The sequence below is a fragment of the Candida parapsilosis genome, contig 005569, assembly GCF_000182765.1.
Source record: "Candida parapsilosis strain CDC317 annotated contig 005569".
NCBI lineage: Eukaryota > Fungi > Ascomycota > Pichiomycetes > Serinales > Debaryomycetaceae > Lodderomyces > Lodderomyces parapsilosis.
The window spans coordinates 1,623,195-1,645,579 of record NW_023503278.1 but is presented as its reverse complement, the minus strand read 5'-3'; the positions used below and the strand labels follow the sequence as shown (position 1 = coordinate 1,645,579).

General features: G+C 40.3%; 10 protein-coding genes across 10 annotated transcripts; 5 read left to right on the top strand and 5 right to left on the bottom strand. All coding sequences in view use genetic code 12, as the record gives it.

Moving 5' to 3' along the window:
- Positions 1 to 13: 13 nt before the first annotated feature.
- CPAR2_107770 (non-canonical poly(A) polymerase) lies at positions 14 to 1,840 on the top strand (the record flags this gene model as incomplete). The annotated part of the gene is made up of 1 exon (XM_036807047.1): positions 14 to 1,840. One exon carries the CDS (start codon positions 14 to 16, stop codon positions 1,838 to 1,840), a length of 1,827 nt encoding a protein of 608 aa, XP_036663922.1.
- A 32-nt stretch (positions 1,841 to 1,872) lies between these two features.
- Positions 1,873 to 4,002, bottom strand: CPAR2_107760 (protein kinase; the record flags this gene model as incomplete). The annotated part of the gene is made up of 1 exon (XM_036807045.1): positions 1,873 to 4,002. The coding sequence occupies one exon, from the start codon at positions 4,000 to 4,002 to the stop codon at positions 1,873 to 1,875; it is 2,130 nt and encodes a 709-aa protein (XP_036663921.1).
- A 262-nt stretch (positions 4,003 to 4,264) lies between these two features.
- On the bottom strand, positions 4,265 to 7,984 carry CPAR2_107750 (DNA-binding protein; the record flags this gene model as incomplete). Its single annotated transcript, XM_036807044.1, has 1 exon — positions 4,265 to 7,984. One exon carries the CDS (start codon positions 7,982 to 7,984, stop codon positions 4,265 to 4,267), a length of 3,720 nt encoding a protein of 1,239 aa, XP_036663920.1.
- Positions 7,985 to 8,257: 273 nt separating this feature from the next.
- Positions 8,258 to 9,958, bottom strand: CPAR2_107740 (uncharacterized protein; the record flags this gene model as incomplete). The annotated part of the gene is made up of 1 exon (XM_036807043.1): positions 8,258 to 9,958. The coding sequence occupies one exon, from the start codon at positions 9,956 to 9,958 to the stop codon at positions 8,258 to 8,260; it is 1,701 nt and encodes a 566-aa protein (XP_036663919.1).
- A 125-nt stretch (positions 9,959 to 10,083) lies between these two features.
- On the top strand, positions 10,084 to 10,647 carry CPAR2_107730 (uncharacterized protein; the record flags this gene model as incomplete). The annotated part of the gene is made up of 1 exon (XM_036807042.1): positions 10,084 to 10,647. The coding sequence occupies one exon, from the start codon at positions 10,084 to 10,086 to the stop codon at positions 10,645 to 10,647; it is 564 nt and encodes a 187-aa protein (XP_036663918.1).
- Positions 10,648 to 10,666: 19 nt separating this feature from the next.
- Positions 10,667 to 11,212, bottom strand: TRP99 (Trp99p; the record flags this gene model as incomplete). Its single annotated transcript, XM_036807041.1, has 1 exon — positions 10,667 to 11,212. The coding sequence occupies one exon, from the start codon at positions 11,210 to 11,212 to the stop codon at positions 10,667 to 10,669; it is 546 nt and encodes a 181-aa protein (XP_036663917.1).
- A 181-nt stretch (positions 11,213 to 11,393) lies between these two features.
- Positions 11,394 to 11,873, top strand: CPAR2_107710 (uncharacterized protein; the record flags this gene model as incomplete). The annotated part of the gene is made up of 1 exon (XM_036807040.1): positions 11,394 to 11,873. The coding sequence occupies one exon, from the start codon at positions 11,394 to 11,396 to the stop codon at positions 11,871 to 11,873; it is 480 nt and encodes a 159-aa protein (XP_036663916.1).
- Positions 11,874 to 12,293: 420 nt separating this feature from the next.
- Positions 12,294 to 14,540, top strand: SPT20 (Spt20p; the record flags this gene model as incomplete). The annotated part of the gene is made up of 1 exon (XM_036807039.1): positions 12,294 to 14,540. The coding sequence occupies one exon, from the start codon at positions 12,294 to 12,296 to the stop codon at positions 14,538 to 14,540; it is 2,247 nt and encodes a 748-aa protein (XP_036663915.1).
- A 252-nt stretch (positions 14,541 to 14,792) lies between these two features.
- Positions 14,793 to 16,988, bottom strand: CPAR2_107690 (uncharacterized protein; the record flags this gene model as incomplete). The annotated part of the gene is made up of 1 exon (XM_036807038.1): positions 14,793 to 16,988. The coding sequence occupies one exon, from the start codon at positions 16,986 to 16,988 to the stop codon at positions 14,793 to 14,795; it is 2,196 nt and encodes a 731-aa protein (XP_036663914.1).
- A 1,069-nt stretch (positions 16,989 to 18,057) lies between these two features.
- Positions 18,058 to 22,377, top strand: KOG1 (ubiquitin-binding TORC1 subunit; the record flags this gene model as incomplete). Its single annotated transcript, XM_036807037.1, has 1 exon — positions 18,058 to 22,377. The coding sequence occupies one exon, from the start codon at positions 18,058 to 18,060 to the stop codon at positions 22,375 to 22,377; it is 4,320 nt and encodes a 1,439-aa protein (XP_036663913.1).
- Positions 22,378 to 22,385: the final 8 nt, after the last annotated feature.

Below are 22,385 nucleotides of genomic sequence, written 5' to 3'. Positions count from 1 at the left end.
TGTGATCCAAAGCATGGGCAACAAGCGTCAAAGAGAAAGGAGTGACCGCAAAGGAGACCAAAAGAGGCAGAAGAAGCTTAACAATGTCGTTGCAGCCACCACAAGCCCAAAACACGAAAATAACTTCATCAAGCTTCCTCACCTGGATGATGACTCGGATTCAGATTACATTTTTGACTACAGCAGGAAGAGCCAATCACCTGAGAAGGAGTTGATCTTGGTTGACAGTGATGCTGAGAAGAACAGTGGGGACAGCGATAGTAACGAAAGTATAAAAGATCTGACTGAAAGCAGCCATGAAAACCAAGAGAGTAATGAGTTGACAACCAATCAAGATTTTATCCAATTTGGCTTTCTGTCCTCAGACGAGGACGATGAACACGATGAAGAGCATGACTCGCAGAATACAAACGAGCTACTGGCAGAAGCAAATTCATCATATCCTTGGATAAAGGATCACGACCATTCCACACAAAAGGAGATTGCCGATTGGCTCACAATGGAAATGAAGGATTTTGTTAGATACATCTCACCTTCAAAAGCCGAGATTATCACACGGAATAACGTCATTAATACACTAAAAAAGGAAATATCCTCCTTCTGGCCAGGGACGGAGGCTCATGTTTTTGGTTCGTGTGCAACAGATTTATATCTACCAGGATCTGATATAGATATGGTGGTCATATCTAGCACCGGTGACTACGAAAACAGGTCGAGGCTCTATCAACTCTCGTCTTTTCTCAGGGTTAAGAACTTAGCCAAAAACGTGGAGGTCATTGCAAATGCCAAGGTTCCAATTATCAAATTTGTTGACCCTGATTCCAATTTACCTGTTGATATATCGTTCGAACGCACGAATGGTTTGGACGCTGCTCGACGGATAAGAAAATGGCTACTTGCTACTCCAGGGTTGCGCGAACTAGTTTTGGTTGTCAAGCAATTTCTAAGATCGAGAAAACTTAACAATGTTCATGTTGGTGGTCTTGGGGGGTATGCAACCATCATAATGTGCTATCACTTTATGCAATTGCACCCAAAAATTTCAACAAATACCATGGATGCTCCAGATAATTTAGGTGTGCTACTTATTGAATTTTTTGAGCTATACGGGCGCAATTTTTCCTATGACAACCTCATTATATCGATTGACCCAGAAACTCAGTTGCCGCGTTACTTGTTGAAAGGGAGACATCCCATTTTGAGTACCGCAAGAAATACTTTTTCGATTGTGGTTCAAGATCCTGCTGATTCTAGTAACAATATTACTCGGTCATCGTATAATCTCAGGGATTTGAAAAAGGCTTTTGGTGGTGCATATCAGCTTCTTGTTGCCAAGTGCTATGAACTAAATGCTGCACCGTATAGAGAGAGGTTGGGCAAACTGATTCTTGGGGATATCATCAAATACAAAGGAAAGGAGAGAAATTTTGTTGATGAGAGGCATTTGGTGAGGAATGATGCTCTTATTCATCATGAAGAACACCCGAACACGGAACAGGATTTAGAAAGTGATGGGTTGGAAGGAAATGACAAGTATTACTTTTCAGATATGACAGTGGAGAGTGAAGAAGAGTACACTCCCTTACCCACGAAACCCACCCTTGTTTCAAAGCAAACACCAATCACGAACAAGGCTAAGGATACGAAAAAATTAGTGGAGTCATATTTGAGTTTAGAATCTTCGCCAGAAGCTCAGGAGAAAACAAGAGATGATGATGCTGCTGCTGCTCCTGCTACTACTGCTGCTACTGAACCGAAAAAGCCAAAGCTCCCAAGAAAGCCCGTTGTAGATAAAGACTTCAAAAGAGATTATTGGAGACTGAAAGGCTTCGATATGTAAAATACGAATACACAGATTTCTATTGCCGTAAATTATTCACGCTCAAAGCCCATGGAATATGCCAAGACTATGCATAGGGAAACAAAAACCAACACAAACAAACTGGATCTTATGACATTATACTCTTCCAAAACGAGATCCAATGTGATTGTGACATATATGGCAACCTTCAAGATAACTTGAGAAAAGTGAGGTGAATATAGTGACAAATACTCCAATAGCAAAAGCTCGAGACTGTAGAGTGGTAACGTTGTACGACGTCCTAGAGAAAAGCCACTTCTTTTCCGTACATGATCATAAGGGAGCAACGTAGCTTGATGAGGCTCAAATTCCTCTTCTGTCAAATTCAAATGATCAGTCTCATTTTCCTTTTCGAAATCTAGGTCTTCATCTTCTTCCACCTCAAATAAATCTTCATTCGCAAATGGAGCCTTCGTCTTCCTTGGCAGGTACAATGTTAGCTTTTCCTCAGCCGAAAGCGAGTAATTTCGCCTGTTTGCCTCATCTCCAATAACTTCAGGTGATTTGATGAGCCATTTCCACTTTATTTCATTCAAGCACACAAGAACCTCCTTGGAGTTTATTCTAGTGATTTCTTCACCAGAATCACTCTTGATCATCTTATATATCAAGGCTCTAAAATCAGACATGCAACCATCCATGGTTCTCTTTCGCTTCTGCAAAATCTCTTCAAACCAAGATCCAAATGATTCGCGCGAGAGAGTTTTGTACCAATCTTGTATGATTTCTCTGCAGACTTCTGGATCCGTTTCGCCCCTGAGTGAGTCTGCAAAGGGTAAGGTGCCAAGGCACAAATAACAAAGTATTAAGCCCAAAGAGTAGATGTCACTGTCGTATGAAAACTCATTAATGAGTCTACTATCACTCGAACATTGCCATAACTCCGGTGCTGTGAATTCCAAAGTACCAGTGTTGCCTTCCCTCTTACTTGCTTTCCTTGACCTCGTATTTTTGTGTTTTTCTGTAAATTTACCTTCACCAAAATCAGAAACTAGAATTTTCGGCAATTCGAACATCTTTTCTTCAAATTGATCGATTGATTCAAATGACTTTGGCACATCAATGGCAGCGTATTGCTCCTCAGCCAAACAGTTCGATGGTTTCAAGTCACGATGTAAGATACCATTCTTGTGCAAATAATTCACTCCATTAGCGATGTCGTGAAAAAATTTCCAAATTTCAAAAATGGTAAGCCATTTGGGCTTCTCGTCATCCTCTTTTCCCAACCTTTGAAGCTTTCTTCGCTTCTTCTCCAATTTAACTTTTTCAGAATAGCTCATACTTTCCTCGATTGGAAAATTCTTTTCAATGATTCCTTCGAGATGACCTCCATCACAATACTGTTGTAATATAAACATGTAAGGAACCTTTCCACTACCCCTTGGATCCGAACAGCCAGTGTGTAGAAAAAACGAACTCAGGTCTTCCAACTCTCCCAATTCCAACCACACATGATTGTACCTAATCAAATTGTTTTCTCCAGCACTCTTTGCGGATAGCTCATATAGTATCAACACTTCATTTAAGACTTGCTCTAAATGTTCAAATTTATCACCAATACTTATTCTCTTCACAGCGTAGGTTCCCAAAGCGATATCATTGAAAACATGCTCAACCTTGTAAACTTGTGCTCGAGCACCAGATCCCAACGGATTGTGACCAACTTTTCTGAAAAATCGACTGAAGTACCCTTGATTGAAGATTCCAGAAGGGATGCCTTTAGTGTTGGCTTTCTGTTTTGCCTCCTCGGAATGGGGCATCGAAGCCAATAATTTGAAATAGTCGGTTCGCATATAAGGCTTGGGATACGCTCTCGCGAACTCATGAATCTTACTTGTGTCGGAAATGGCAGGTGCTCCCACAGAACTTCTTCGTCTTGAATTCTTACTCTCAAACTCGTTCCATGTAAATCCACAACTTGGACACTTTCGAATATCAGCATCGTCAGCGAAAGAAGGAAACCCGTTGTTATCAAACCTACTTGACGATGACCTTGCATTGAACCGGGATCCATTGTTACCTACATCTAGTGTGGATAGCAACTGAATTGAATTCTGTTCAGTATCATGAAGAATGAGAACCCCATCGTCAGGGTTGTGGTACAAAACATCGTTGTTCGGGTTGTACGGAATGATTGACATTGCACTCAATTGCAGGAAGAAAGCCAAGTAAGGTTACAGTACAAGCTTCGAATTGAATAGGTGAGCTCTTGATGTGATTTTGTCGTCGATAGTGAAATGGAATATAAAATAGGATTGATTTAATTTTGAAGAATCTCAGACGAGTGCGGCTATATTTACGAATTGTATAGTTTTACAGAAACTTAGTGCAATGATACACACCAAATATAACAACCGATCAAGTAACATTAAATCAAAAGACAGATGGGAAAATCGGACGAGTTTATTCCAACTGACGCAATTTAATCATAAACCGCAACAACTCTGATTCCAATTCATACTTTTGTTGAGGACTAAACATGTTCAATTCTTGGCTGGATTTCTCAGCAAGAAGCTTCACTAATTCAATAGCACTTAACAGCGGCGTTTGGACACTTTCGTCGACTTGACTATACCTTCGCTCTTCACTTGTGTCGTAATTGGAAACTCCCTGAGTATTTGATGTTGCTGAGTGTATTTGTCCATTAGCATTGTTCGCAACGTTGGATAGCTTTTCGGGAAACCTCAAATGTGGCAGTATTCTAGACTCAGATTGACACTGTTTGCTCGTGATGACTTCTTCTTCTTTTCCGATTAGATTTTCTATAGCCATGCTACTTCTCGACCTACCCTCCCTGAGGGAATTGTTTGTTTTGACAATCATCTTCAACGTATTCCTGTCCAAGTTCACTGCATCCTCGCTTCGTATATCACCGGCAACTTCTTGGCTCAGGGATGTTATCAATCCTAAAGAACTTTGGTCCATGCTATCATTGTCGATCATGTCAATATCGCCACGAGAATGTTCATCTTGACTATCCAGGGAAGTGGTTTCAAGAAGCACTTCTGTACTAGATTTGGCTTTTTGCAACTGCACCTCCCTGCTGCTTAAGGGTAAGTGAGAGAAGTCTACCAACTTCTCTAAGAAAGTAATGTCTATGTCTAGATGCTTACTGCATCCAGCAGCCAAGACATCGATAAGCAAATAATCATTTCCCCCTTGCTGGCATTTGAATTTAAGATATTGTTTCAATAAAACACAACATTCAAAAAGACTCGCTTTATCCTTGACTATCAAATCAAAGAGATTTCCACTGAGCAAAAACATTTCACTAGAAAAATCGTTCTTTGTCATAAACGCCAACGATTGTACCAAAGATGCCTCAAGACGCCGTGATATAATCCCTGCTACAAAATGGTGAATCGACTTTGAAGGTGCATTTCGTAGCAATAAAAGCACATGGTCAGCGACATTTGATTTCCACTCATCGATATGTAACAAAGTTAAGCATCTGCAAATCTCTTCAGAATTCGGAATGGATACAATTGCTTGAATCATTTTCTTCACAAAAACTTCGTAGTTGCAACTTATGCATTTGCAAATCATGGCATATAATTGTAGATCAATTGTGTTTGCAACAATATTTGTCTTACTCAATAGTTCAATAATGATTTGGATCGTATCGTTCGTTGTTGTGGGCAACTCAAGAATATCTGTGATTAATATCAATGCTTTAGTCTGAGGTAAAGACTGCAAAATGAGCCTTATCACTGTCATCCTTCCTTCCAATGGTAGTGCGCTGGAACTCTCGACAATCGGCAAATAAACATTGAGGTTGTTGTCATAATTTTCAGATCCGAGGTCACAGTTAATTAGTAAAGATGGACTAAACACATCATGCATTACAACAATGACTCTTACAAGAACCTCTGAGCTCACGGCTTGGGTTCCCAACAACTTTCTTAACAATAACGGGAGGTTATCGATGAGATCATAAGTAGTAACTGATGGACTTTGCTCCTTCTTTACCACCAATTTTATTTTATTTAAAAAGGATTTGAGTAGGCCCAATTTCTGCTCAAATTTTATTGTGTCCAATTCGAATAACGAGATCATGTTCTGCATCATCTTGTCAAACTTGATGAGAACAAACCTTGACGGAAGTGGGTTGATTTGTGGCAAGTTAATTGGATCGTTGAATAGTATTCGAGCTTCATTGAATTCCTTTTCTGGATGAGGCATTGATACTCTGAAAAGTGTGTGTAAAACTTCGCAACCCAAGTGGTTTGCATATGGGCCCGCTTCCTTTGCTAAGTAGAATTTCCTGAATATTGGTTGAACAATCTTATCCCAAAAAGCAGCTAAGTACTTTGTCCACAGTTTGAGAATGGTTGGACTGAGAAAAATGTATAAGTAGCCTAAGAAAACATTATCAAGTGAGTCAATCACAATTTTTGGTAACTCCAGCAAAGGGAAGCTATCAAAAACGTGCATCATGACTGTCGTTTTTGACTTCAATGTGTGTGTGGCATAAAGGGGGTTATCTCCTTTGCATATTGGTCGTTGAACACGGTCAATACATGTGCGGAATGCATCTAGATTGTTTTTGCACAAGTTGAAACATACTGCTCTCCAATAAGACAAAGCAATTGCAGTTGCAGGAGGGCCTAAACTGAAGCAAAAATTTGGTACTTTGAGCCACGATTCCAAATATGTAGACTCATCAAAAGCATCCACGCTAGATAATAGAGTAAGGGCCATCCACATGTCCATAGCTAATTTATGTTGTTCTGCGCGTATCAACTCTTGCAATTTGGAAACAACAAATTGACCTAGTTTTACATTTTGCATACGGAGCTGATTCATACATTCTGAAAACTCTTGACTTGATGTGAAAGACTGAACGCTCAGGGCAATCCGTGATGACATTTTGTTCAACACACAAGTGTGGACGGGGGTACAATCCAAAAAGCATTTTGCTGCCTCCAATAAACAATGCACACCTACTCCAAGGCATTTCACGTTCAAGGGATGAATCATGTTGCACAAGTTCAAAAGCAACGGCTCAAACCAGTGGTCAATGTTTTTGGCCATGAAATCCGGGAAATTCAATACGTAATTTTTCAAACAGATTAGTCTTTCTGTTACCAATGATACACTTGGAAAACCTTTAACATTAAGTACTGCAAAAAGCAATTTTTCAAGAATGTGCTGATGGGAAAACAAGTCGCGTTTGCAACTGCTACTCAATTTGCAATCCTTAATTATATTAAGGTACGGTGAAACAAGTGCTTTGGATATCCTGGGGTTAACAAGCGCCGTACATGCATGATCATAAATCCAGCATATGTCAGCGTTTGTTACAAAACTATTCAACTCAGTATCACACAAGACAAAATTGAGAAGTTTCAACGCTTGTGTGACAACACGAACCTTGAATGGGTCCCCCTTGGTTGGGGAGTCATTTTCTTTGTCCAATTCGGGATTGAATATACTCTTTTCAATAATGCTGATGTCTTTAAGGACTTGGACCACAAGCGGGAGCGATGCTTGCTGAATCTCATTCTTTTTAGAGCTCGCGAATAGTTTAAGCAATATTGCGGACGGGTTGGTTTTAACAATGCCATTCAATGCTGCATACACCTCAAACCTCCTTTCAAATTTTTCATCATCCAACACCGACATGCATCCTTCCACTAGCATGGGCAACTTTTCAGAGCCCAGTGGTAGCTGAATGATTGTGCCCGGTAGCCAAAATTCAAAGCATTTTGGGTTGATTGTCCTTGCATTGTTCGTCGCATCCCAAAGCGATGTGTCATTTGGATCGGCAGCTCTGTTCAAAGAATTGGGTTCAACGGGCTTCAAAATGGACCGGATTGGTGAAGAGCATCTCTCGGGTGTGCTTGGTAAGTCAGAAACCAAATCATCTGAAAACAAGACATTCTTTCCCTTTTTAGAAATGACTTGTTTTGTAGGGGTCGTTTGTTGATCATTCTTTTGCTTGATTGGGGATGAGTTTAACTCCAACTTTGGGGACTTTTCGCGTACAATCTCACCTTTCGAGGCAGCAGATTTGTTTCTTCTATTAGTTCGCCTCTTTGCTCCTGTCTGCGGGTTCCCTTGCTTTTTCGGAGACCCTGTTCGTGATTTAGAATTCCTTGTGGATCTTCGGACGGGTGCCATTCCCTATTGATGCGAAGAAGTGTAAACGAATGCAAATGTGATATCCTAATTTTGAAAATCAGCTCGAGAGATGAATATTGTATTGTTGCACAAAATCTTTTTCAAAAGTGTCGCGCAAAATGTTTTGCACGCGTTTTGCCAGAGTCGTATTACACTTCGCGTCTACATTAGGTATCATTACTCTTTAAATAATATTGTACATTATATCTACTTGGTATGCTTATGCAGCAATAGCAAATCACACTGTGCACTCGCCTCACGCACATAAAAAAATCAATTGCATCTTTTCCGTCTGAGCAATTTCCATGAGTGTGAAGACTTAATGTCTTTCCATTCATCTGTGGGTTCTTCCTTGAGCTTTCCCTCAACACCCTCAAGCTCCTCCATAGCCTTATCAATATCAACTTGAGCGGTTTGCTTTAATTGTTCTAAGCCTCTCCCAGTACGCATTTTCTTCGACACTTGTGGTGTCACGAAAGTGTTGAAACTTCTTTTATTTTTAAAGGGATACAATTTCTGAAATGCGTCCTCTTGGCCACTGAGTACCTCAGGCAGCAACATCTTATCAACAAAGAAGCCTTTATTCTGCTCATCTTTACCATGAAGCAACCACTTCCACCAGATTTTTTCATCAATACCCAAATGTAAAAGCAAAAAAGGCAACGAAGGATCAATATTTTTCAATACTGTAGGTAGCTCATTCTTGATGTCGATGAGCTTTCTAAGGGCACTAACTCCTGGTGAATCTTCCGTTATGTGTTTGGTGGTTATTGGAGCGCCAATAGTTTTTATGAACTCGGTTTTATGATTAGGGGTCATCTCAATATAAAACACTGACAAAATATAAATCATCAAAAGATATTGCACTCGAACCTTTGAAAGCTCCAATTGGTGATAAAGAAATTTGTAATCAGCATTTTGCAGCTCGTTTGATTTTGATCCCTTTTGGAAACTGGACTCAAGATAAGGCTCAGGAGTGTATACACGTTTTGTGTATTTTTGACGTAAATATTCTCGTTCAGATTCGCTTTTTGGCTTCACCATGAGAAATTGCTCCGGAAAAGGATGCTTTTCTCTGAATCGCAGTTCCTCTTCAACTAACTGACCGTAAACTCTGTATATCTTCTCCGTCATTTTGTTGAGCTCCACTGTATTGTTCTTTTTGAGATAAAATAAAGGGTTGTTGAATATTTTTTGAATTTGCAAAACATCGCTAAGGAACACATCTTTGGTTTCTATGTGTGGAGGAACCGAGTTTCGTATATGGAAGTATTTGTTGAGACCAGTATTGTCGTCAATCGCAAGCAATTGAGTCATAAATAATCGTACTCTGGATTGAAATCTATCATTGGGTGTATCCTTCAATGTCGAGTTGGTTTGCAGTCCTGTAATCAGAGTATTGTATTTGTCAGTCAACGAATTCCCAAGCAGGAGAACTGCAATCCTCTCTGCAAAAGTGTTTTCAAATAATTGTGTTTGAATTGTTGGTAATCTTGCCTCCACGAATGTCCACAAAGACTCCACTTGATCAGTTGAAAATGAGAAAAGTTGGTTCAGAACAGCTTCCAAGCAATAGTAGTACGTCAACTTTGCCGTCTTGTCCACTTTAAGCGCTATCCACATCAAATAGTCCAATGTTAGGGAAATTTTTTTCATCGACATGTTGTTTTCATCATCGACTACGGATTCTATTGTCGATAACAATGCTTTTTGAAAACTTGAACTCAAGAGGCTCTCCTTCAATCTCGAAAGTGTGGCGTCATTGAACGTTGCGATTTCTTCTTCTTCCAAACCCTCTGGATCCTCAAACTTAAACTGAGCATCGTCAAAATTTAACAAATCAGTTGTTGCATCTGTATACCCTGCAAATTTACATTCATCATAGTGACCACTATATCCTTCTAGCTCATTTATGACCAAAGTATTTATAAGCTCCACAAATTGTGTGCTTCTAGTATTCAAAGCCAGATCCATTAAAGCTAGTTGGTGGAGGTTCAATAAGAAAAGAAAACTAAAAAAAAAAAAATCAATCTATTCAAACGATCAACGTCAAGGCACAGCAATGAGCATTAATTTTTGAATCGAAGAATTTGAAGAGCATGCTACTGCGCCCGTGGGTACGTCGTTCTCGGTCTCACTATAGACACCTTTCCCAAGTTGTTGCTCGTTTTTATTCCAACTCCTCAGATGTCCTAAAATCCAAAGAATGGTTACAATCATTTGATAGTTCACAAATTCCACGACACTTGTTCAACATTTCATACAGCAGATCATCGGGTCCTGGAGGACAAAAGGTCAACAAAACGTCATCCAAAGCTACTGTCTCTTTGAATGAAGGCGAGTGGTTACAAAGCTCGAAGTGCTACTGGATCCCGTCTCCCATACGTCAGCAACTTCATGAAAAGCCAATCCGTTATGTTACAAAATCCAACGGTCTTTTGATTCAGTGTGATACGAGCAGAAGTAGGGACCAAAATACAAACAACTGTTTTTCGCGGCTCTTGGAGGAAATCAAATCCAAGGTCTATTTTTCAAGTGATGTCAAAGAGGAAGACAAGGCTAAATGGATTCAATTGGAAGAAGACTTCAAAGAGCGAAAGAAGTTCAACAAAAAGAAGCAGTCTGACAAAAAACGCAATAGGCTTAAAAAGTTTGATCTATAAAGAAAGACAAAAGAAGGTTCTAGAAGCTTGACAAGACTTTGGTGGCATCTGATACGTCAACCGAAGTGTTGTCGGGTTCAATAAAAGTTTGTTTGATTTTACCATCTTCAACAAGTAAAGCGTATCTTTTTGATCTCTCATTTCCAAAAACCTTGGTGGCATCGAACAACAAGTCGAGTTCCTTCGTGAAATCGCCGGTACTATCAGCCAAGAATCGAACCGGAGCTTGATCTTTCAACAAATTTTCTCCCCATGCTTTAGTTACAAAGGGATCGTTGACAGCTAATACAAAGATATTGTCAACACCTTTGTTTTTGAATTCTTCAACGTTTTTGATATAACCGGGTATGTGTTTTTGTGTGCAACCTGGACTAAATGCCCCTGGAACTCCTACAAGTAAAGATTTCCCCTTTTCGGTCTCTTTCGCCAAATTTACGTCATTACCGGGCGAACCTTCAAAAACAACGGTTTTAGGGATTGCATCACCCACAGCGGCGTAGAATCTATATGACTGTTTGAATTGATTGGCCGATTGTCTAATAGCTGGTCTGAGAATATGTTGCATTGTCAACAATTGGCAATTAGTAAATGTTTCAAAGGAGAAAAAGGGTTCGGTATAATTTTAATTGCTATTGAACAGAGGACAGGATTTTTATATCAAAAGGGTGGCGCCGCACAGTTGACTTAGTTGGGCACAAACTAATCCAAACAAAATAATTTTCATTTCACAAGTACAAGCAAGGGATATGGCCACTGTTGATACACATATGAGCCAAGAGCAAATAACACGAGATGATGCGCTTAAGTTGTATACCAGTGCACTCAACTTCAATGTCATTAGCCGTTATGATCCTGCTATCAAACAATTAATTTGTCACACATCACATTGCGTACTTTACAAGTTCAACGAACAGTCCGAGGAGTGGGTCAAGACAGATTATCAAGGAGCTCTAGCGTTGTACGAGAGAAGTGAGAGTACTGATGCCGAACGAGCATCCTCTTCGGAGACCCAACAACGGCATGCATTCAATTACGGCATCATTATATTAAATCGAACCAACCCTGAATGCTTTTCCTTGGGAATCCAACCGGACTCAGGAATGGAGGTTGAACTCAACGATAACTTGATAATTATACGAAGTATTTCCGGGGAAATATATGGATTGTGGTTGTTTAGTGAGGATGAGAGGGAGTCTTTGTACAAAACTATACAATATTTGGTTTGAGGGTATGCATTTTCACTTGAGTATCTGCAAAGGCTTAACATAGGCGTTGTTAATGCCAACTCTATCAAAGCGGTGTTGCGGTTGATGCAAAATCGTGCAATCAATCAATAGAAAAGCGCAGTAGTGTTTAGTTATAGAAACTGTAGATCTATTCAATTATCCGTTCACAAGTACATGAACAAGTTTGTAGGGGCATGATTGGTATTCACAACAGAAAAGAAGACGACGAATCACTCCCATTGTATAAATGTCTACCAGGACACACTCCAGACTTCAAAAACCTTGATCACGTGCCGTTTCGGCTTTTGATGGAAACTTGACAAAAAAAAAAGATCAAGAACACAATCATATATATATATTAACGAAGGTAAAAAAGCCGATTAACAACTTCATTTGCTTCTGCAATCTTGTACCAAAAGCATGACCAAACTTGAAATCTCCAATGGAGCTGGGACATCCATAGCCGCAGATAGGGGACCCTTTAGCTTAAATGAGATTCAGAACAAACCGAGCATCCCTTCGAAGAGTCAAATCCCACAACAAAACCAACAACAACAACTACTACCACAACAACACCAACAGTTGCAGAAACAAAAGGTCGATCTTCGCAACTATCACTTTGCATCCACAACTGATGAAATACTACGAAAGTATTCTAAATATCCTGCCTCCTTGAGCTTGCATATTTTTGACAATCACTACCGATTCAACAACTCACAAGATTCTCAAATTATACCCAAAACATCTCCGATGATTAAGAATTTCATAAATCACGTTTTGAAAGAAGAAATCCCAGTTGAATTGAGCGAGTTGTTGAAAGACTTCTCCATCAAATCTTATGATGGGTGTCTTATTTTGCAAGTATACGACCATCGGAATATGATCAGAACTTCTACCTTCAGAGCTAATGTGTCGCCATCAAAGGATGCAAAAAATGCACCCGTTATTGTTTCGAAACCAAGAACATATCGGGTATTGCTCAGACCAACACCACTTTCCCTTTATTATGATTTGTTGTATCATACAGATTCTGCTTTGACAAAATTCACCGACACCTTGTCCTTGCAAATGGAGTCTGAAATTTTGGCATTAACAAAAAGGGATTTGGATCTTTCTGTAAAGGTGAACCCTTACGAATACGATTATCTTAAGCCTGATACAGATGAGATGAGGGAAGGCGACAAATCAGAAATAGAATTTTCTCACAGGCCAGGTGTTGAAGCTCCTCTCCGAAAAATTCACCAAGATGAATTGGTTTTGCATAAGTCCTCTGAGTACGAAGAGTTGGTGTTGTTGTTGTCAAACAGTAGTAGACGCTTTGAAGACACGCAAGAAAAGAAGTTGGTTGTTGTACCCCCAGTAATGCCAAGCACTTCATCCACGCTGAGTATAACTACACCTCCTACCAAATCAACAAGTAAAGAAGGGTCTGTTGGAGCTGATTCTAAGGGCAAGAAGGGTGAGAAAGCTGCGAGCGCATCTTCTATTCCTACAACCGTTGCAATTCCTCTGAACCCTGTTAGAACTACGGGTCAGTTCATGCGTTTGAGATTGATTGAGGAAATTCGCAAGAAGAGGGAAATCGAAAAGAATCAGCAAGAAGCTAAATTGCAAGCGCAAGCAAACTCTATTCAAGGGGATATGGTGTCACTGTCAAATGTTGCTTCTCGCCCTGTTGAGCCTATGGCTCCATTCGCGACCGGCTCGAGCCAACAACCACTTGGTCCACCTCAAGTTGGTGACAAGAGACAGCAACCTGGGGTGCAACCAGCAGGGAAGCGGGCTAGAAAGGATGTGAAACAACATCAAGTATCTGTTTCTAATCCACTGCCAGCAGGAACTTCATTGCCACAAGCTCCTCTAACATCGTACGTTCCTTCAAACTCCAACCAGCAAGTGCCGTCAATTAATAATAATATGCAATTGACGGGAAATCCTGGTGCACCACCACCACAACAACAACAACAACAACAACAACAGCCGCCGACTATGAGTCTGGCAACTACACCGCATCAAATTCCAATGGGTACACCAAACTTGGGACCGGGCGCTTTGCCACCACAAAATGTCCCTCAAGCTCCAACCTCCATGGGACAACACAACTTACAATCATCGCTGCATTTGCATCAAGTGCCCAGCCAGCCTTCCTTACAACAACAACAGCATCAACAAATTTTTCAGGGTTCGTTGACCCCAGAGGAACAACAGGTTTACAAACAAATACAACAGAAAATGAATGCATTGGTAATGATGAGTCAAACAGGTGTCGCTCCCAATGGCCAGCAGTTGAGCCCGCAACAAAAACAGCAAGCAATGCAACAAGTCAAGATTTTGCAACAACAATTGTTGCAGAAATTCCCGGTATATTTTCAAAGATTGAAACAGTTTCAGCTTTATCAAAAGCAAAAGCAGCTACAACAGCAACAGCAACAACAACAACAACAACAAAGGGCTATTGCTTCTGGAGGTGGCATACCTAATTTGCATGGCCAGTTTGATAGTAACTTGATGCAACCACAGCAACAACATTTTGCAAATCCGCTACCACAAGGTGTCCCTTCTCCAAATGTAAATTCTCAACCTTTGAACGCATCCACCACTCCCGCTCAGTCTAGTGCCACAGAACCCAAGAAGAAAAGAGTGTATAAAAGGAAGGTTGCAAAATGAGTAGTGATTTCAATAATCTTTGGGCGGGCAACTCTTATTATCACAATCCTATGGTGTGAAGAGCACCACAATCTACAAAATCAATGAGTAGATAACAATATACGCTTCAAAAAAAAATCAAACTAATAAACCAAAACTATAAACCTTCATAGAAATATAGCAGACGCCGAATTGAATAACCACCGGTTGTTAAACCTACCAAAACCCAACCTACTTAATCCCACTGAACTGTGCCATAAAATACTTGTGATCCTAATTCTCTTCCAATTTTGAGCCATAGATCCCAAGGGCAGTAATTGTAGCAGCTACATAAAATAACGCTTTCGCCACCTCTTTCGCAATGGTTTTAACTTTAGAATCCTCCCTGATATGCTTCTTGCGTAAAGGCATATCGGTGACACTTGTTTCATCACTACAATCACCACCAGCACCGTTGCTCGAGTAATCATTGCCCAACCTACCTTCTAAGCTTTCTCCATCCACCATATTGTTGTACGATCTTTTTCTCGAACTCAGTATACTTGACCTAGGCTGGTCATTATTCATCCCACTTTCCATCATCAACTGAGCGCTTCCAAAATGTTTTGATGTCACTAATGACTCGGGTTGCCTGTCGAATGCTACCCCTTTGCAATGATTGTCTTTCTTGGTGGTTACGCTGCAATTACCACCTTCCTCACAATAATATTCCCCTTGATCGGAACAATCGCAGATGAATTCTTCATCAGAACCACTCACATCTCGTGCGTTTGATACATGAGAAAAGCAATAGCAATGCTCTAAATGGTCATACAAATATTTTTCTGAGGATTTCAGACCAGCTTTATGATTGTGGGCAAGCTTTTCATCACCACGGAAGCTGTCTTCAAAATCAGAGCGTACACAGACAGATTCTTCCGCCAGACTTATCTCTTCCAATGGAATGTCCAAAGGAAGATCGTAGTCGTAGTCGTCGCTGTCATAGCTAGAACACGAATGATCCAAGTCACTTTCATCAGCTTTTGGATCATCGTTGTGACACAGTTTGTGATCTTCGACGTTGTAACAACTGTATCCACTTTCGGAATCTGAATCAATGTCCTCAAAAGCATATCCTTGACTATTGTATTCATTATCAGTACTTTCAGTCAGTGGGCTGTCCTCTGATGCAGATTTTTCAAGATAATCTTTAATACATGCTTCAGGGGTGGACGCACTTGGGACTGAGGGTGTAATTTTGGCCCTTGAAGTAAATGCCTCGTTGTCCAAGGGTTTGTCTTCCTTTTTTATCATTTCTTCTTCCTCCTCGTTATTAACTTGTTTGCCGTTGTCTGCGAAGTTCACCTCTTCAACTTCGTAAACAATATCGGATTCACTAGGTGGCCCGTCATCTTCTTCCTCTTCTTCTTCCCCTTCTTCTTCCCCTTCTTCTTCCTCTTCTGCTTCCTCTTCTTCCCCTTCTTCTTCCCCTTCTTCTTCCTCTTCTGCTTCCTCTTCTGCTTCCTTCACCTTTGCCTCACCTAAAGAAACCTCATCACAATCGGAGTGCTCTTTCCCCGGAGTCGGAGATTTGAACTTATGTTTCGATTGATTGTCGATGTGCTTGTTTTCACTAACCTTTGATGCTGAAACCAGGACATCACTCAATTCAAATTGGGAGAGGTCTCGGTTGCCATAGCGACGAACATCGAAATCTTCGCCCGAAGTTTCATCAAGTTCGCTCTCGATCTCAATTGGAGCATCTGGTGTATTTTTCTTGGAAGCGCCAAATGGATCGTTTTCAGTTCTCAACTTTATTATATCACCAGCCTTTCCTTCATGTTCCTCATCATGGTCAATGATAATGAGGGGAGCCTTTCTCTCTTTCTCTGCAACAGAATGATGATGATGCTCACGTTCACCATCCACCTCATAATTTTCTAACCCAGTAGCTTCAAACGTTGAGAGGTTAGTTGTAGAACCATCATTTGTCAAATCATTCCCAGCAAAGGCATCATTGCTAGCATGCGGAATCAATTTAAACACAGATTTGTTGATAGCAACAACAAACTTCATGCTGATTTTTGGCAGGTCAAATTCGGAGAGGGGGATGCTGTTGTGTTCCAATTCAGATTCAAATTTCTTGAATACCTCTTTGATTTTCAGGGAGGGTTTGGACAAAATGAACCCCAAAGTATCCTTGTCTCTTAATGGTACTCTGACATTGTGCTTGATAACTCTGTCGTTAGCAACAGTTCCGAAAGTTGAGTTGGTATCTTCAATTGTGAATCCAATAGTTTTGTCATACCTCACTGTGGCGTGATGTTTAGACAAATGCTTATTTTTGAAAAACAAGTTTGTAATAGTGGCCACACGGTCTCCACCTCTACTGGATACTCTTTTAATATGGGACTCTTGTTGGTCCTCAAACAACAAAGTGCGTTCGTCTGAGATCATTTCAGGGGCAACTGTGGAAGGGGACTCGCTCATTCGATTCAATAAACAATTACACCGGATATACTAATGTGATTTGATAAACTGTAATAATAGATGTAATGTTTCACCTTCAATAAATTAGTTGAGGTGTGTGGATGTTTCTTAGTAGGAAAGAAGTCAAAGGGATAAGAAAATCAAACCACGCAGTGATTTTGGGGATACTATAGTTTTGAGGATATTATTACAAAGAAAGGAGAAAAAATAAGTTCATCCTTATCTATGTAACTACATTCTCCCTTATCATCAAGAGTAGTAGTAACAATATTTTTTTTAGGAAAGACAACCACGAATAAATAAAACATGTTTGATACAAGAGAAAACAATGCTACTTTGTTTACTCTCTCTGCATCTATCAAGCATTGTCAATTCTTGCCTGTTGGCTTCAAACACTCACCGCTGTGGAAGCACCCTATCTATCCATCATTCTCTTATCAGTTGACATAAAAAAGGACGTGTACTCAAGCTCTTTTTTGAGCACATCATAGCACCTGTGAACTGTGCCATTTCCTCAGAGTATCAACTTGAATATAAAAGTTCAACGATACACAACGTACGTACTCTGTCAACACTGAGGGGGCGATAGCTGTTACCAATGAATTGGCATCTTTTGCTCTAGTCACAATGCTAGTCTCGGAGCCTAGTTAGGTAATGTAAATGGTATTTTCTCGCCAGACACTTTCCAAAGCCAAATCCACTTTCCCCAAGCTCGTGCTTCATCTTTCAATTGCCAGCCTTTAATTCTGAAGTAAAATGGTCAAGTGGGTTACCTATTGTTCATTGAATCAAGCAAGTAATTCACCACTGTCAGCTTTTGGTAGCGCTAAAACCTCCTCTCGAACACGAAATTGAAAAATTAAACTTGCCTGAGGTCGGAGTGAAATCGTAAGCAAATTTGCCATATTTTTGGGTAGTTGCGGCCATCCCCCTTGCTCCCCGCTCATCTATTCATGTTGAACTGCTGATTTTATCTACTCCCATCATGGTAACAGAAAATCCCTCTAATTCGCAACAACTAGTTGAACATGAGAGTAATCGACGAACAACAACTCACATGAACGACAAAATGAGACATGGTTTCGGTGAAGACTACAACTCGGAAAACTTTTTGAGCCAACTCGCAAACACTTTCTATATCTATTTTGATGATAAACGACATAGTACGATGGGTAATCCTTTAACCAAGGAGATGAAGGAAAGCACGAAGTACTACAAGAATTTCCAGCCTATACATGATTGGAAAATCATGAAGGAAAGGCAAAAGACTATTAGTGCGGTATTGGTAATGTGTCTTAATTTGGGCGTTGATCCTCCTGACGTAATGAAGACTTATCCATGTGCCAAACTCGAAGCATGGTGTGACCCAACAACCTTTACGGATACAAAAAAGGCAATCGAAAATATCGGCAAAAACTTGCAATCACAATATGAAACACTTTCATTACGAACTAGGTACAAGCAATCATTAGACCCATGTGTCGAAGATGTCAAACGATTTTGCAACACTTTGAGAAGGAATGCTAAAGATGAGAGAATTCTTTTTCATTATAACGGACACGGTGTACCACAACCAACAACGAGTGGTGAAATTTGGGTTTTCAACCGTGGCTATACTCAATATATTCCCATATCGCTTTATGATTTACAAACTTGGCTTGGCGCTCCTGTGATATTCGTGTACGATTGCAACAGTGCTGGTAATATTGTTTACAATTTTAAAAAATTTGTGCAAAAACGGATAGATGACGACAATGAGGGTAATCATGACGTTAGTGCACCATCGCCAACTTCTGCGTATCTTGATTGCATTCAATTGGCAGCATGCAAAAGCAATGAATTGTTACCAATGAGTCCTGATCTTCCTGCCGACTTGTTCACTTGTTGTCTTACTTGTCCTATTGACATTAGCATTAAGTGGTTTATAATGCAAAGCTCGCTTAAAAAGAGGTATTATGATTCCCTACCGAAGAATCAAATAGGAAACGTAATAGTACCGGGAAAATTGACTGATAGGAGGACACCATTGGGAGAACTTAACTGGATATTCACTGCAATAACTGATACAATAGCATGGACTTCGCTTTCAAGACCAATTTTCAAACGTCTCTTTCGTCAAGATTTAATGGTTGCTGCATTGTTTCGAAACTTTTTACTAGCAAAGAGAATCATGCCCCATTTGAATTGCAATCCCATAAGTGATCCGCCGTTACCTGATTCTGTCAAGTACCATCCAATGTGGGACTCTTGGGATTTGGCTATTGACCAAGTTCTTTCCCAATTGTTAAAAACGTCCAAGGAAGAGCCAACGACGACTCAAAATGTGACTCAATCGCTGTCATTAATACCTAATGGTGTGATAATAGCGAATGGTAACGGCAACAGCAGCAGCGGCACACAATCTAGTACTCACCCAAATGGCACCGCCCAGGTTGTGCTGTCAGCAACAACGCAAAATTTGAACAATTATCAGCACTCCACATTTTTTGAACAGCAATTAACTGCTTTTGAGATTTGGTTAAAGTACACTGGTCCATCGACAAAAGAACCACCGGAACAGCTACCAATAGTCTTGCAAGTGTTGTTGTCCCAAGTACATCGTCTAAGAGCGTTGATTTTGCTCTCAAAGTTTTTGGATTTAGGTCCATGGGGAGTATATTTGTCTTTGTCAATTGGAATATTCCCCTATGTGTTGAAGCTTTTGCAGAGCCCCGCTCAAGAGTTAAAACCAGTATTGATATTCATATGGGCAAGAATAATGGCCATTGATTATAAAGGTACTCAACAAGAATTGTGTAAAGACAAGGGTTATAATTACTTCTATCAGATTTTAAACAACTCGCCCCAGAGCCTGGCTAATGGACACGGGGGCGCAGGATCAGCCACTTCTGGACCAATGTTAATCAACGATGATCATAAAGCTATGAGTGCATTTATTTTGACCCTTTTTATAAAAGACTTTAAAAATGGGCAAAGGCTTTGCTTTTCGAGTGAGGTTGTCACCAATTGCATAAAGTACATTCAAACGAGTGAAAACCCTTTATTGAGACAGTGGTGCAGCTTGCTTCTTTCCCAATTGTGGAACAAGTACCCCGATGGCAAATGGGTGGCGTTCAAAGACGGCCATATAAATCAGTTGTCGTTGCTAACAAATGATCCAATTCCAGAAGTTCGTACCTCAATTGTTGTTGCATTGACAAACTTTCTTTCCGATCCCGTTCCTCCTTTATTTGGCCAACCACAGCAAGGGCAACAGCGACCATCGCTGTATAGTTCTACGGCCGAGTCCAAGAAGGATGAGATGAGACAACAGGATTTGAAGCTTGCTAATATCGTTTTAGGACTTCTAGGCGATGGGTCCCCCATTGTGCGAAAAGAGATGGTGTTCTTCATCAACAAATTTATCAAAGCATATTCTAAATTTTTTTTAGTTGTTGCCTTCAACCAATTGGAGGAGGAGATTGTGCTTCTTGATGACCCCAATATTTTGAACGATTTTAGAAAACGTTCTCCAGCATATGGGTCTATATTTAGCTCAATATGGAAGGCGCTTTTGATATTATCGGAAGATCCTCACTGTGAGGTGAAGAGCTTTGCTGAAATTGTCATTGATTATGTGATGGTGAATTTAAACCATAGTGAATTGGGTTTGATTGTGAAGGAGATGCAAGGCTATTTGTTGAGTAAGTCCACGTTAAGCATCAGCGAAGGCTTCATATCGGGAACACCTATTGTAAGTAAATTTTTGGGGGAAAAACGACAAGTCTCGAGTGCATCAGTAATCAACAGAAAAAACAACTTGCTTATAAATGGCTCATCTTTGAAAACAAGGGCTGTATCATCTAATGACCATTCCACTGATAGTGATAGCGAATCTATCACATCGAAGATTAAGAATTTGTCCATGGCGAAGTTGTTAAAGAGCTTTCATATCAATGAAGAATCGGATATCAAAGGGTTTGGCCGTATTTTGAACTCGGGTCTCCTTCCCAGTCGGTACGGTGCTGAGTACAAGCCTAAATCTGCTTTTTACAGGCCTCGTGATCTCACAGAATGGCCAGAATTGCCGGCTGAATCCGACTTTTTTGAGTACAGCTGTGAATACTTTCAAGAGCCTCAAATGTCAAAGAACGAGACCGATGAACCTGGTTCAGAGGAATATGTTAGAAGATTGTGGCGAAGGAATCGAAATGAAATGATAATTCAAGAAACACAGCCGCAGAAGGAAATGGCGTTACGTGGTGATTGGAATAAAAATGTCAAGGTGTTGAATAACGTTTCGCAACCAAAATGTATCAAGTTTACCCAATTTGAGAAAACTTTAGTTGCGAGTGATGAAAAAGATAACGTGACCGTCTGGGATTGGGGTCAAAATAGAATTGTTAAAAAGTTTTCTAATGGCAACCCCTTTGGAACCAAGATTACCGATTTGAAGTTTTTGAATGAAGATGATCAACCGTTATTGTATGTGGGCTCATCAGATGGCGTCGTGAAAATTTACAAGAATTTCCACAATGATGAAAAATACGACAATGGAGATGAGGACGATAGTGAGAATCGTGCTCCATATAATGGTAACAGGATAAATCAAAAACATGACTATTACGAAGAGAACAACACTGATGTTTTCTCCAACAAGATCGAGTTGGTCACAGGCTGGAGAGCTTTGACTGATTTGCTTCTCACATCTAAAAGTTCCGGTCTAGTTTCCGAATGGCAACAATCGAGAGGATCGCTATTAGTTAGTGGAGATGTTAAGGTTATCCGTATATGGGATGCACCACGGGAATTGTGCGTGCTGGATATTCCAGCTAGGTCCTCGTCATCAATTACTAGCTTGACCTCTGACCAAGTTGCCGGTAACATATTTGTTGCTGGGTTTGATGATGGTAGCATTCGAGTTTATGATCAAAGACTTGATGCAAGAGAGTCAATGGTTCGCTCTTGGAAACTGACGAGACAACCAAATGGACAGCCTTTCAATAATGTTGGTTACGGGTCAATAAAGAATGTGCATATGCAAAGAGGAGGGTTTAGGGAGTTAGTCAGTGGCTCATCCGATGGATTTGTCAATCTTTGGGATATCAGATTAAACGACCCTATTTTGACTTTCAATACACCTGGAAATCAAATCCGCAGCATAGATGTCCACGAACATGCGCCGGTCATAGTTTCAGGGTCCAAGTCGGTGAATGTTTGGTCAACTGCAGGTGATGACATAACCACATTGAGAAATCCGTCACACGAAAAGTATTTGACAACAAACAGGGGTATAAATTATCTTTCTGGGGTAACTTTCCATCCGCATAGAATGATGCTCGCTACTAACTACACTCAGGATGCTAATATTAATGTATATACTTGTACAGATGTGATTAGTGATTATTAAATGCATGC